Source organism: Stegostoma tigrinum, chromosome 1 (genome assembly GCF_030684315.1).
Source record: "Stegostoma tigrinum isolate sSteTig4 chromosome 1, sSteTig4.hap1, whole genome shotgun sequence".
Classification (NCBI taxonomy): domain Eukaryota; kingdom Metazoa; phylum Chordata; class Chondrichthyes; order Orectolobiformes; family Stegostomatidae; genus Stegostoma; species Stegostoma tigrinum.
In genome coordinates this window covers 100,636,077-100,651,587 of record NC_081354.1, presented here as the reverse complement: position 1 = coordinate 100,651,587, position 15,511 = coordinate 100,636,077, and the positions used below count along the sequence as shown (strand labels likewise).

General features: G+C 40.9%; 1 protein-coding gene across 1 annotated transcript in view; it reads right to left on the bottom strand.

The window, feature by feature from the left end:
* The window catches only part of tmem33 (transmembrane protein 33), a 37,419-nt gene extending 29,739 nt beyond the window's left edge, over window positions 1–7,680 (bottom strand). Inside the window, exons 1-2 of the mRNA XM_048546313.2 lie at window positions 7,502–7,680; window positions 3,763–3,816 (exon numbers count right to left, since the gene is read on the bottom strand). Coding sequence (XP_048402270.1) covers window positions 3,763–3,804 — 42 coding nt within the window. The 5' untranslated portion in view covers window positions 3,805–3,816; window positions 7,502–7,680. The remainder of the gene's footprint in view (window positions 1–3,762; window positions 3,817–7,501) is intronic.
* Between the last annotated feature and the right edge of the window lie 7,831 nt (window positions 7,681–15,511).

Below are 15,511 nucleotides of genomic sequence, written 5' to 3'. Positions count from 1 at the left end.
TGGTGTGCTTAGAAGGATTTCTGGTTTCCAAGCCACAACGTACATGTTGAGATGGGTACTTGAACATGTAAACAAAAACTCAAATTTAGATTGCATGTGGAGTTTTCATTGTTGAGTCAGAAGATTTTCTAAACAAAGTGCAATTGAGAAAGTATTAGAGTAAATGCAAGACTCACAAGAACTGCAGATCCAATAGAGAGATTTTATGCAATATGCAAAATGATGCCTGCAGCATTGTATACAGGTAGTTCAGACCTGCATTGGTTTAAATTGATTAATCCGCACAAGGGTTAGAAATATTATGAGATTACTCACTCATTAGTCTTTTGGGTGAGGAATTAGATGTAATTAGTAATGAATTGATCAAATGAAGTGCTTGAATAAATGAATTAGTTAAATAAATGTTGACTTTGGGAAAGTAATAAACTAAAAGAGATCAGAAATCAAATCTCCCAAAGGAACGAATCGCCAAAGTTTTTCTATCAATAAATTTAAATATGGGTTTAACATAATGGGAATTAGAAAAGAAGGAAATCAAATGAGGAACTGAATGAAATCAATTAACTAAAATTACTGCTTTCAGAAGGGGAGAGGAATTCACTGAACTCCTACGAATTAACATTTTAGCTGGAGTGAAAATTTAAATGAAATAAAGCATTTATTAAATGAAATGACATTTGCTGCCTTGCCTTAAGTGAATTTTGACAATAAATATATTCTGGTTCATGAATTGAAGTAAATCAAATAAACCGGAGTAATGAAACAGGCTTAAAATAAAAAAACGTCTTGTAGGAGAGCAGAAACTTGGGAATGAATTCAGAATTTAAAAAAAAACAGAAAGGGCAGAGAAGAATACTGAACTGAGTTAGAGGAGGAATGAGGGCTAGAGACACTTTGCTACCCACAACTTTCTTGTGGACAACCACAACGATAAACTGGCTCTGATGAAATTGTGGTGGCAACATCTTAATGAGGCCTCTCCACTTTTTCTGAACCACTTGTAACACCTGAACCAATGTCACAGCAATATTTCCCTCATCGCCAAAATTCATCTGATCTAACCCCCTCACCTTCTCACATCTCTTTATTTTGTTCCACGGTAATCCTCATACTTTCCCTACCCCAAGCTCAGAGTTAATGCTTTCTCATTCAATCTCTGTATTCAGCAATGTCAAACCACAGCCTCAACTCACTTTGCTCTCTCGCAATTTTGTTGCCCTCCAACTCTCCCCTGATCCCCCACATGTAGATAAAACTCTTGCTCATATTCGCAACCACTTGTCCAAATTTACAATTTATTGTTAAACTTCCAATCTTAAGATCTTGACGACTTATATTGTCATCAAGTGCTCCCGCTGGGTCTCTCCATCTTCTTTCTTTTTACTTTTTTTCAATATTTCTCCTCTTTGTTTTCTTTAAAGATTGGAGAGTGATAGGTGAAGTAGGAGGCCTCTGTCAGCAGTGGCAGCAATGCCATGGCAAGTTGAACATGGCTCTTCTGAAGCCCAGCGGTCTCCCTCAGCTAGGCCCAGGCATGTGAAGGATCAGAAACATGGACGAGAGGGACGAACAGTGCATTAGTAGCAGCTTCTACAGGAGCATCAGATGGGGAACACATGGCTTCTCTCAGCTTAGCAATCTTCTTTGGCAGATGTTTCCAACCTGGCATGGTGCTCTTGCCCTGGAATAGCAGTCTTATCCTGGGTGCGTCTAGGGTATTCCATTGTTCTGTAATCAGCTTTCCCCAAGCCCAGGAGCCATTAACTGAAGCTGTGATGAACTTTGTCTCAAGTTTATTTATGCTTATTATTATGCATGACTTCCATCAATAATATAGACACTATGGTGAGGCAGCTTATAAACTTTTGACGGCATTTTTCTTGGGAAAGTACACATGACAGTAAATTCCTATTCTATTCATTCAGTGCTGCCAATGCTGTCGATGTGACAGTATCATCAGGAACAGGTGCTCTTATAGGGATAACACTTAAGGAATCCCAGGCTGATAAAACTATTGTTTATTCCTATCCAATTTACACAACTGGACAAGCCACATATAGCTGAGTCCAGAGGTAATGAAACAGTTTACTCTTAAAATTTCAAGTAGGAGAAAACTGTATCATAACACCTTTGAAGAATACTATCATAACTTGTCTCATAACTGAGCCAACATTTTGCATTCACCCTTAAATGTCTATACGAATAGGAACAATGGAATTGGTTAACAAATAGAAGGAGAAAATCTATGATTTTTGACTTGACTGATTCAGCTACAGAAACGATTATGTCTTAGCTGCAAAACTATGAAGTCCATTTTTCCCTAAAACGGGAATGCCTAGAAGAAACAAATGGAATTTTGAGATGGGCACACAAGTTACATTTTAAAGTTCAGCAGAATAACCAGAGAATCAAGGCAAATATTAAAAAATAAAGGAACATTCTTGGTCGATGACATCTGGAATTGGAACCTGTGTGGGTGCATAGGTGCATATTGTTTCACATCTTGTTGTCCTGTTAAAACATGATCATCTTAAAGTTGCAATGAGTGAAGCATAATGCATGCTTATTACTCCATTTCTTTTTGTGCATGTTTAATACTCTTCTGGTTTATTTATTGATCATTACTCTGTACTTCATTTATTGGTTATTAGTTCACATATCTGTACCACATAACGAAATGGTAGATTTTAAATTGGGCATGGTTAAATTGGAGCAAATCAACTTGGTTTTAAACCAACATGGTGGGAAGTGGCCAATTAGCAGTGTTTGTTCAAATTAAAAATAACGAACAAGGAAGAGGGACTATGATATTACACACTCCAGAACTTTCATTATTGTTCATGGACTGAATGAATCAACAAAAGATAAACTATTACACACAGAGTGTACAATAATCTGTTAAGGAACAATGACAAGCTGCTACACAGAAACTCAAGCAATCAGCCATGTCTTCGCAAATTACATAAACAAAACTGCTTTGACACCTGCTTGATAAACTGGGTGCTTTATTGCCACAAGGACAACTAATTGCTCTGCAGAAGAATTTAAGGAGTTACTAGAGGAAATCTGTGACTTCAAATGAAATTATTTTTGAGAAGGAAGACAGCTGCAGTCTTGCAGTTACTCAGATGAAGAACACCAAAAGAATTCACCAGTAAATCACCTCAGAGACAGAAGGTGAAAAATCTGTATAAGAATCCATCACCAGAATGATTCAACAACAGAACTTCAAAGAACAACATACAAAAGGGCCTAAGCCTGGAAACTTCCAGAGACAGATCATTGTTAGCAGAAGACCTGGCCAGATTTCACCATTTATTGAGCAATAGCTAAGTTGGGTCGTAGGCTTATACTTGCTTACTTGAGGGATCTTTCATTTAGTTTCTACATGTAACAAAGGTTGAATTATTGCTTTAGTACTTAATTGTCTATGAGATTTCTTGGAAAGTAGCCAAATTAAAGGTAACTTGTGGTGATTTACCCACAACACCAGGAACATAACTTTTTAAAAAATATTCTAGATGCAATGCAGGCTAAAAATCAAATGGTCTCCATTAATACAAAATAAAACAGTAAACTACAAATGGATATAGCTTAGATTCTCTAATGAAGGGAAAGTGAGAAGATAAAACTTAGCAGATGGAAAACAGTTAGTTTGCTCAAAGATAACTACAGGAGATTTATGAAAGATCAAACAATTGACCAATTTATGGCTGAAACAATAATCAGTCACCAACTAGGAGAGTATTCTGCTGCACTCACCAAGATACCACCCTGAGGGCCATTTCGCGTTGCATCAGCCATATTTGAATAGTGCTGGAAGAAAAATAAAATTTTCATTAGACGCATCATAAACTAGGAAAAAATATACTTGGGAGACCAATCGTCCCACTGCCATCTGTAGGAAGACAGCAGTGCAAAACGATTATACTATTTTCCTAGACAACTGCTAAAGCACTCTTTTTTTCAAGAAAAAGCTGTACGTGATTATCTGATCTTGAGACATGGACTGTTTACTCTGATAGTTAAGCATTGTTTTTTAAGTAAGAATATTTAATTCAAATTACTGAATCAATGTAACGATCAAAGTAAAATGTTAATTTGGCATTTAAAATGTGAAACAAGTAACTAAAGTTAGGCATGATACATTACATTCCTGTTGCAAAATTAATGTGGCTCAATAGTATAAGTAGATCTTTCTGTTAACTGATTTTAGGGGATGAGTTGAAGGAGTACTCACATTTTCACAACTTTGTTTGAAATACAAAATTATTCATTTCCCAGGGTATTGAAACTACTGTGTTTACAATTCAAAATGAAAGCTGCTTTTTGTTTTATTCCTTAGTGGTTGACAAGCAAATTACAATGTGCCAACTGAATATTCCTGAAGGAATTCCTCTGGTCATGTACTAATCCATAGCATACAGTTTAATGGAACAAAACAGATTGCACAGTTTAACCACCGAGGGAGAAACTTATGGCACAGCATCAGGATAATGGCTTTTAATATAGTTTTGGCCAAAGATGTTTAACTATATGTTAAAAGAGGTGCAAAATATAGTGAATCATGCTTCATAAAATCCACGTCACCTGCTCCTGCCAAGTCTCTTTACACACGATGCACTGGAAACTTTGTAAACACAACTTAGTTCATATTAAAAAATTCTCCAGAAACTTCAATATAAAATTAAAATTATTTGATTTGGTATTGTGGCGACTGCATTATACTTGTTTACCTGCAGACACTTCGGCCCAACAAGTCCACAGTGATCCCACAGCATCCCACCCAGACCCATCCCACTAATCTAAACATCCCTGAACACTATGGGCAGTCTAGTGTTGCGAATCCACCCAGCCTGCGCATCTTTGGACTGTGGGAGGAAACTGAAGCACCCGGAGAAAACCCACGCAGACACGGGGAGAACATGTTTTAGGTTAAAGGGTTCCAGATTTAAAACTGTAATGAGGAGAAAATGCTTCTCTCTAAAGGTCCTGAATCTGTGGCATTCATTACCGAGTGCATTGGATGCCAGGACACTGAATAAATTTAAAAAGGAAACCAATAGATTTTTAATTATTAATGAGTTGAATTGTTATGGAGAGAAGGCAGGAATGTGGAATTGAGGCCAAGGTCAATCAGCCATGATTGTATCAAATAGCAGAGAGAGTTCAAGGGGCAGAATTGCCTAATCCTGCTCCTAGATCTTTTGTTCCAAGTCAGATATAGAACTCAGCAGGGCACAGTTCAAATCAGCATATAGTCCCAAATTAGCATTTTTCCTTGCTTCTTTCAGTATCTCTTCTTATTGCCTCATATTACTCAGCATAAACTAAGTATCACACAACTGAACTATAGAACAAGAGATAATAAAGTGTGGAGCTGGAGGAACTCAGCAGGCCAGGCAGCAGAGAAACAGGAAAGCTGATGTTTCGTGTCGAAGGGTCTCAACCCAAAATGTTAGCTTTCCTGTTCCTCTGATACTGCCTGGCCTGCTGTGTTCCTCTAGCTTCATACTTTGTTATTGCTGATTCCAGCATCTGCAGTTGTTGCTATCTCACTGAACTACAGAACAGTTAGTTTACATTGAGTGGTATTGATTACTGTTGTGTTGAGGTCCAGTCCATGCCCAGTCCTGAACTTGGAACTATACCACTATTCTTCACAGTTAGAGTCAAAATTTTGACATTCCCTTCTAAAGCATTACTGGTGTACCTCCCCGGATTGAACTGCAATATTGAAAAACAGCAACTTGCCACCACCTTCTTGAGGGAGTGGCAATAAATACTGACTCCTACTTGCCATAAACAAAAACAAAACATTACAATATTATTAAACATTTTATTTTTACCATTCTGCTCAAATAATTTTCCTTCTCAGTGAAATTTGAAAAAAAAATCAGATGCACAAATTTCACTTGAGAAATGAAGTTAAATGAAAGGTGTAATTTATTATTTCAGAAATAATAAGTCAAATCAAGCAGCTTTTCTGGCACTGCAAAATGATCTAACTCCAAGATGGCAATCAGCTGTGTAATTTTATCCAACTACTTTAGCTCATTTGAGATGTACAACAGGACATGTTCTGGAAAATTTAAAATTTCACAACCAATTATATTAATGCCATCTAAGGCATAGAACTAAGGCATTTTTATATGCACACACAACACAAAACTGACAGCCACTTAAGAAGCTGACTCTTCATCCATCACACTATGATTACAACAAAAAAAAGCTATTGTGTCCGAGATAGTCGGAACTGCAGTTGCTGGAGAATCTGAGATAACAAAGTGTAAAGCTGGATGAATACAACAGGCCAGGCAGCATCACAGGAGCAGGAAGGCTGATGTTTTGGGCCTAAACCCTTCTTCGGAAATGGGGAAGAGGATTCTGAAATAAATAGGGTGGGGGGGGGGGAAGGCAGAAAGAAAATAGATAGAGAAGATAGGTGGAGAGGAGGAGACAGGTCAAAGAGGCAGGGATGAAGCCAGTAAAGGTGAGTGTAGGTGGTGAGGTAGAGAGAAGATAGGTCAGTCCAGGGAGGACGGACAGGTCAAGGGGGTGGGATGAGGTTAGTAGGTAGGAGATGGGCTCCAGGTGGGAGGAAGGACACGTTAGGGAGGCAGGGATGAGCTGGGCTGATTCTGGGATGCGGTAGGGGGAGGAGAGATTTTGAAGCTTGTGAAGTCCACATTAATATCATTGGGCTGCAGGGTTTCCAAGCAGAATGTGAATTGCTGTTCCTGCAATCTTCAGGTAGCATAGTTGTGGCACTGCAGGAGGCCCAGGTTAGACATGTCGTCTGAGGAATGGGAGGAGTTGTTGAAATAGTTCACGGTGCAGTTGTATAGTGCGAACCGAGCATAGGTGTTCTGCCATCAGGGCTGCACTGCTGGTGCAAAAGCAGCTCAGCTATCCCCCAGCCTTCTGTCATTACCCTCTTAGCCCTGGCGACTTTTTTCTCCCCTGTTTCCAAGTGTTTATCCAATTCCTTTTTGAATGCCCAATGCATATGTGTCTCTACCAGCCAATAGATTCCACATCCGGACCGCCTGTTACATCATTAACTTTTATACCTCGTAACGTTTCAAATTCTTCTGCAATCACTTGAGCCGATTATCAGCCATGGTACAAAGGGGGAACTTTCTCTACTTACTCTGTCCATGAGTCTGGAAAAAACCTACATTCCCAACTCCTCTCATCTTCCCCAGGGTAGACAGCCCAATCCATCTTGAGGTGACAGACAGCAGACAGCCATCCAGTCCGCCCTCCGCACCCCCCTGGGGGATCACGGCCCTCCCCACTCCGCCATCCCCTGGGAGATCTCGGCCCTCCCCTTCGCCACCATCTCCTGGGGGATCTCGGCCCTCCCCTTCGCTGCCACTCCCTGGGGGTGGGAACAAAGACGGGCCTATGCCCGCCTCCACTCCGCCGCCGGGGCTCTAGAATGTTCCATACAGTGACGCGGAGTTAGCCCCAGCAACACGCCCGCTGCCGCTCCCACCTGTAAGTGACCGGGACGCAGACGGCGAGTGTCTGACGAGTGAGGACCAAGGGACCGCCACCAGTAGGATGGAGAAAATCCGGCCACCGTCACACAGACACTTCAGCTCTCACCGCCGCAAACCGGCACCGCTCAGTACTTCCAGTCTACAAGCGGATACGGTCCAAGTCCTGCGAGCCTCCCAAATCCCGCGCAGGCGCTCCCGGAGTGGGCTTGGGCGCAGCCGCAGCGACAATCTCTGCTCCCTCTTCAAAGAGAGAGTATTTGGTCTTGCTGTAGTGTGCTTCTCCAGCGCTGAGTGCCTGCGCACAGGGTGGCAAGTTTTTAAAACAGCAAAATTGCGTGGAGCTTTGTGGAAGTACAACGTTGAAATTGTCGTGGAAAAGAATGTGGTAGTTGTCTCGTAAAGGAAAAAAGACGAGTTATGTTATGACCAAGTAATGAGCGTTAGAGTGACACTGGAAGACATATTGTTGAAGAAATTCAGCAGGTTTGACAGCATCTGTGAAGAAAAAAAAATCAGAGCTAACGTTTCTGAGGAAGGGTCACCGGACCCGAAACGTTAACTCAGATTTTTATTTTTCTTAACCGCTGCTGCCAGACCTGCTGAGCTCTTCCAGTAACTTCTGTTTTTGTGTCTGTGAAGAGAGGAACAATTAACGGTTGGAGTCCTAGTCCTCCTTCAGAACTGATAGCAGCTAGCTGAGCTGATGATGGGTGTTTGTGGGAAGGAGTGACCAAGAAGGTGGAGAGGGAGCTCGGAGATAGAGAAAGGGTCGGCATGGGGATGGTTGGTAGTAAGTTGAGAGTTGACAGTAAATTGTGTCCAAAAGAAAGTGAATCATACACAGATACTGTTGGCTAATGTGCCAAATTATTTCAGGCTGTGTTTAATGATTTATTCCATGTTCTGTGAAGAAATGCTGGGACTGACTTCCCTAGAGTGTAAGAGGCTGAGGGTGACCTTAAAGAGGTTTATCATCATGAGGGGATGTAGATAGAGTGGCACGGGGGCTGAGTGGAAAGTACTGCTGCCTCACAGCACCTGAAACCTGGGTTGAATTCCACCTTCTGCGACCGTGTGGAGCTCTCACATTCTCCTGTCTGTGTAGCTTTTCTCTGGGTGCACAAGTTTTCTCCCACAGTCCAAAGATGGGTAGGCTAGATGGATTGGCCATGCTAAATTGCCCATAGTGACCAGGGATGTATAGATTTTCTGAGTTAGCCATGGGGAATGCAGGGTTATAGAGAAAGGGTGGAAGGGGATGCTCTTTGGACTGTCAGTCTGGATGCAGCGGTTAGAATGGCCCGTTTCTACACAGTAGGAATTCTATGATAATGTGAATACCCAGGGTAGGGAAGTCCAAAACTAGAAGTTTAAGATGAGAGGAGAACGATTTAAAAGGCACCTAATGGGCAACTTGTTCACTCAGATGGTGATGCCTATGTAGAATGAGCTGCCAGGGGAAGTGATAAAGACAAGTAGTTACAAAAATTAAAAGATATTTGGATAGATACATGGATAGGAAACATTTAGGGGTATATGAGCCATATGCGGGCAAATAGGACTAGTTTAGTTTAGGATACCTGGTCAGCATGGAGGAGTTGGGTTGGAGAGTCTGTTTCTGTGTTGTATGGGGACCCCAGATGGTAGTCAGCAGTAGGGACTCACCCCAATTTTGGCGAGCACGAACTGTCATGGGGAAACCCATGGCTATAGAAAGAACTTCATAGAAATGTACAGCATGGCAACAGACCCTCCAGTCCAACTAGTCCAACCCAACTAGATGTCCCAAATTAATCTATTGCGACTTGCCAGCATTTGATTCACATCTACCTAAATCCTTCCTATTCATATACCCATCCAGAAGCCTTTTAAATGTTGTAATTATACCAGCCACCATCGCTTCCTCTGGCAGCTCATTCCAGACATGCACCATCTTCTGCATGGAAAAAATTACCCTTCAGTTCCTGTTGAAATATTTTCTCTCTCAACTTATGCCCTCTAGTTTGGACTTGCCCATCCTGGGGAAAAGACCTTGGCTATTCAGCTTCTCTGTGCCTGTTCGTGAATTTATAAACCTTTATAAGGTCACCCCTCAACCAGTGACACTCCAGCGAAAATAGCCCCAGCCGATTCAGTCCCTCCCTATAGCTCAAACTCTCCAACCCTGGTGACATCCTTGTAAATCTTTTCTAAGCCCTTTCAAGCTTCACAATATTCCTCTTATAGCAGAGACACCAGAATTGTGTGCAGTATTCCAAAAGTGACCTAAGCAATGTTGTTAACAGCTGTAACACGAGCTCCCAACTCATATTCAATGCCCTGATTAATAAAGGCAAGCATTATCAAAAACCCACCTTCACTATCCTGTCAACCTGGGACTCCAATTTCAAGGAACTATGAACCAGCACTCTGAAGTCTCCTTGTTCAACAGCACTCTCCAGGACCTTACCATTAATGTACAAGTTCTGTCCTGAGAGAGAGATAATGGGAACTGCAGATGCTGGAGAATCCAAGGTAACAAAGTGTGGAGCTGGATGAACACAGCAAGCCAAGCAGCATCTTAGGAGCACAAAAGCTGATGTTTTGGGCCTAGATCCTTCATCAGAAAAGCGTTTCTTGCCCATCCCTACTTGCCCTTGAGGAGGTGGTAGTGAGTTGCCTTCTTGAACTGTTACAGTCTACCAGCTGTAGGTTGACCCACAATGCCATTAGGGAGGGATTTCCAGGATATTGACACAGCAACAGTGAAGGAACAGTGATATATTTCCAAGTCAGGATGGTGAGTGGCTTGGAGGCAAACTTGAAGGTGGTGGTGTTCCAATATATCTGCTGCTGTTGTCCTTCTGGATGGAAGTTGTCATGGGTTTGGAAGGTGCTATCTGAGGATCTTTGATGAATTTCTGCAGTGCATCTTGTAGATAGTACACACTGCTGCTATTGAGCATTGGTGGCGGAGGGAGTGGATTCTTGTTGATGTGATGCCAATCAAGCAGGCTACTTTGTCCTGGATGATGTCAAGCTTCTTGAGTGTTGTTAAGGCTGCAGTCATCCAGGCAAGTGGGGAATATTTGATCACATTCCTGTCTTGTGCCCTGTAGTTGCTGGACAAGCTCTGAGGAGTCAGGAGGTGAGTTACTTCTCACAATATTCCTAGCTTTTGACCTGCTCTTGTAGCCACTGAGTTTCAGTGGTGAATACAGTTGAGGTTTGGTCAATGATAACCCCCAAGTATGGTGATAGTGGAGTTTCATTAATGATAATACAATTGAACGTCAAGAGATGGTAGTTAGATTATCTCTTATTGGTTGTGGTCATAGTCTGGCATTTGTATGGCACGAATGTCACTTGCCACTTGTCAGCTGAAGCCTGGATATTGTCCAGAACTTGTTGCATTTGAACATGGAATGCTTCAGCAACTGAAGAATCACGAATTGTACTGAACATTGTGCAATCATCGGTGAACATCCCCACTTATGACCTTATGATGGAGGGAAGGTCATTGATGAAGCAGCTGAAGTCAAAGACACTACCCTGCAAGGTGTCCTGGAGCTGAGATGATTGACCATCGACAACCATGACTATTTTCCTAGGTGTCAGGTATGACTCTAACCACCAGACAGCTTGTCACTGATACCCAATGACACCAGTTTTGCTAGGGATCCTTGATGCCACCCTTGGTCAAATGCAGCCTTGATGTCAAGGGCTGTCATTCTCATCTCACCTCACCTCTGGAATTGACTCTTTTGTCCATGCTTGAACCAAGGCTATAATGAAATTAGGAGCTGAGTGGCCCTGGCGGAGCCCAAATTGGGCATCACTGAGCAGGTTGTTGCTGAGCAGGTGTTGCTTGATAGCTCTGTTGATGATGCCTTCCATTTTGTCCATTAAACAGTTCTCAAACAATGCCAGTATCTTCACTCTAATTCCATATACTCTTAAGGTTGTTACCAACTTGTGTGTTGGACTTTATTGAAAGCTTTCTCAACATCTAAATATACCACACTAAGTGATTCGTCCTTGCCAATGTGAGTTATATCCTCAAAAAACTCTAAGAGATTTGTTTAACATGTCTTCCATCCTATAAATCTATGTTGACTTTGCCAATCCTACCATTATTTGCTAGTGTCCTGCATATCCTATGTTAAGGATTCTTGTGTTTTCTGACAATTATTGTCAGTTCCCTATTTTCTCTTTCCAAATTTTCTTAAATAGTTGGAGTACATTTTCACCTTCCAATCTTCCAAAGCAATTCCAAAGTCTATAGAATTTTGACAGATGACTACTGATTGTCATTTCTATTGACCCTGCAGTCACCTCTCTCAACACTCGGGGATGTAGAATATCAGTTCCATGACATTTAAACAACTACAACCTTTCAATTTAACTATTTTTAATATAGTGTCATTCCTGATTTACACTAGTCCCTAGATACCCATTCTTCCTCAGATTTCAAATATTTTTTCTCTTTGAAGACAGACATGCAGCTCATGTTTAGTTTTGCTGTATTTTCTTAGTTTTCATTATAAATACTCCTGACTGTACTGCAATACTATCTGTTTGACTTATCATTTCCTATCCAGGATGGCAAAGGAAATAGAAACTAAGGAAAAATGTGTGCTTATAACAGATATCACTAGAAAATATAACTGAGAACCAAGCTGAATACAGAGGATTTAAAAAGAAGGTGATAAAGCAAAGACAAAATAGATTATGCAAAAAGGCTGGCACCTTATGTGAAAGGAAATCCCAAACTCTTATACAAACACATCAGTAGTAACACAGTGGTAAAAGGAGAAGTTGGGCTCATGAGGGAGCAAAAAAAGGATTTAAACATATCAGCAAGAGGCATGGCTGACATGTTAAATGAAAACTTTACATTAGTCCTTACCTAGGCAGATGTTGCCGAGGCCATCTGTCACTATAATACTTGAAATTGATAAGGAGGGGGCATTGGATAAGCTGTCAGTACTTAAAGTGGAGAAGGCACCAGGACCAAATGAGATGAATCTAAGGATATTGAAGGAAGTGAGAATGGAAATTGCAAGGCATTGGCAACAATCTTTCAGTCTTCCCTGGATTCAGGGGTTGTAATACAGGACTGGAAATGTGCAAACATTGCACCTATTCCAAAACAATTTGTAAAGACAGACCGGTCTGTTTAACTTCAATGGTGGGGAAACTTCTAGAAACAGTTGTTCAGTATAGAATTAATAGTCATGTGGAAAAATGTGGATTGATTTGGAAGAATCAGCAAGGATTTGTTAAGGGAAAATCATCTCTAACTTGCTTGAGCTTTTTGGAAATATACAGGTAGGAATGGTAAGAGTAAGGCTGATGATCCATAGACTTCCACAGGCATTTGATACGGTGCCACACAATTGACTTGTGAGGGAACACATAGGTCATGGAATTCAAGAGACAGTAGTAATGTTGATACAAAATTGGCTGAGGGATAGGAATCTGAGCACAATGATCAAGTTAACGAAGTGTGAAGCTGCATGAACACAGTAGGCCAAGCAGCATCTTAGGAGCACAAAAGCTGACATTTTGGCCTAGACCCTTCAGAGATCAAGTGGTAGTTTTTTGGATGTAAGATTGCTTTTAGTGAAGCTCCTCAGAGGTCATTATTGGGATCATTGACTTTTCAGGTCTATATAAATGATCTAGAAGGGATCATTTTAAAGTTTACAGCATTGTCAGCGCTGTGTGGAGGAGAGAGTAGAATTTCAAAAGAGCATTAACAAGTTGTTGAAGTAGGTGAGTAGGTGGCGAATGAAGTTCAATGTGGAGAAGTGGGAGGTGATACAATTGAATATAAGTAGCAGGGAGAGGTGGTAGAAAATAAAGGATGTGCAAGAGCAGACAGATCACGGTATATATGCACATAAGTCATTAAAGGTAGCAGGGTAGGCAGGGAGAGCCATTAATAAAGAATACAATATTCTAGGCTTCATTAACAGTGTCATAGTTTGCAAGAGTATGGAGGTTATGCTGGACTTAGATACTGTTGGACCTCATCTAGAATATTCTGTATAGTGCTGAACACTACACCATAGAAAGGTTGTAAATGCATTGGAGAGTGTAGAAGAGATTTACAAGAATGATTTCAGTAATGAGACATTTCAGCCATGAGGAAAGAGTGGAGAAGTTGGGGCTGTTTTCTTTGGAGAGGAGAGGGCTGGGGAAATTTTGATAAAAGTTTTTAAACTCCTGAGGGATTTAGACAGATTAGATAGGAAGGCACTGTTCCTGCTTAGGAAAGGATCAAAAGCCAAAAGGTCAAGCTCTGAGGTATTTTGCAAGAGAATGAAAATGAGGTGAGAAAGAACCCTTTTCACTCAATGGGTAGTTAGGTTATGGAATGCACTGCCCATATGTATGGTGGAAGCAGGTTGAATTGAGATGTTCAAGAGGGCATTGAATGATTATTAAATCAAAACAACATTCAAGATTATGGAGAAAAGGCAGGAAATTGTCACTCAGATGTCTTGCTCAGAGAGCAGATGCAAAAGCATAGGCTGAATTGCCTCCATCTATATTGTAATAATTGTGTGATTACAATTCAAAGATGCTGTATGAAGATTGAATAATTCAAAAGCCATAAAACAAGCCCTCCTAAACTATTGCATTTGGTCCCAATGGAAGAAAGAACAGTCTCATAACAAAAATTCAGGTGAATAGCAAAGGTCTATTCCCTAGGGTTGGGGAGTTCAAAGCTAGACCATATATTTTTAAGGTGAAAGGAGAAATATTTGAAAGGGACCTGAGGGGCAACATTTTCACACAGAGGGTGGTTTGTATTTAGAATAAACTGCCAGAGGAAGTTGGCGATGTAGTTGCTGTCACAACATTTAGAAGACATTTGGACAGCAACATGAATAGGAAAGGTTTAGAGGGATATGACCAAACGCAGGTACATCGGAGTAGTTTAGTTTGGGAAACTTGGTCAGCATGGACAAGTTGGACTGAAGGGTATGTTTCTATGCTGTATGACTATATGACTCAAACATTAAGCTTGCAGGAAAACTCTTTTCTTTGTATAGATAACAAATCTTTCATAGCAAGGTACAGATCACTGTGGATGCCATAACTAAACACGTGAAATTAAGAAAGCGTACTGATCTAAAGGGCAAGAAATTAACATTCATACCTAAGTAATACTGCCCCTCCCATTTTATCAAATATGTACATTCAGCAGGGGAGCAGTGAAGTTATTGGTGTGCTGAGCAATTTAAAAACGCTTCTGGAATTATTTCTGTTGAATAAAATCAAATGCTTTAAAACAACTCAATGTATAAACAAATTTACCCTTCATGATTTTATAAACCTCTATAAGGTTATCTCTCAACCTCCTATGCTCCAGTGAAAAACGTCCAAGCCTATCCAGCCTCTCCTTATAATACAAATCTTCCATCCTAGCAACATCCTAGTAAATCTTTTCTGAACACTTTCCAAATTAATAATTTCCTTCCTACAACAGGGTGACCAGAACTCAAAAATGCCCTGTACAAGCTCAACAAGATGTCCCAACTCCTATACTGAAAGGTCTGTGGAATAAAGGCAAGCATGCTAAATGCCTTCTTAACCACTCTATTTACATGTAATGCAAACTTCAAAGAATTATAGAATATAGAACATTACGGCACAGTACAGGCCCTTCGGCCCTCGATGTTGTGCCGACCTGTCATACCGATCTCAAGCCCATCTAACCTACACTATTCCATGTACGTTCATATGCTTATCCAATGATGACTTAAATGTACCTAAAGTTGGCGAATCTACTACCGTTGCAGGCAAAGCGTCCCATTCCCTTACTACTCTCTGAGTAAAGAAACTAACTCTGACATCTGTCCTATATCTTTCACCCCTCAATTTAAAGCTATGCCCCCTTGTGCTCACCGTCACCATCCTAGGAAAAAGGCTCTCCCTATCCACCCTATCTAACCCTCTGATTATTTTATATGTTTCAATTAAGTCACCTCTCAACCTCTTCTCTCTCATGA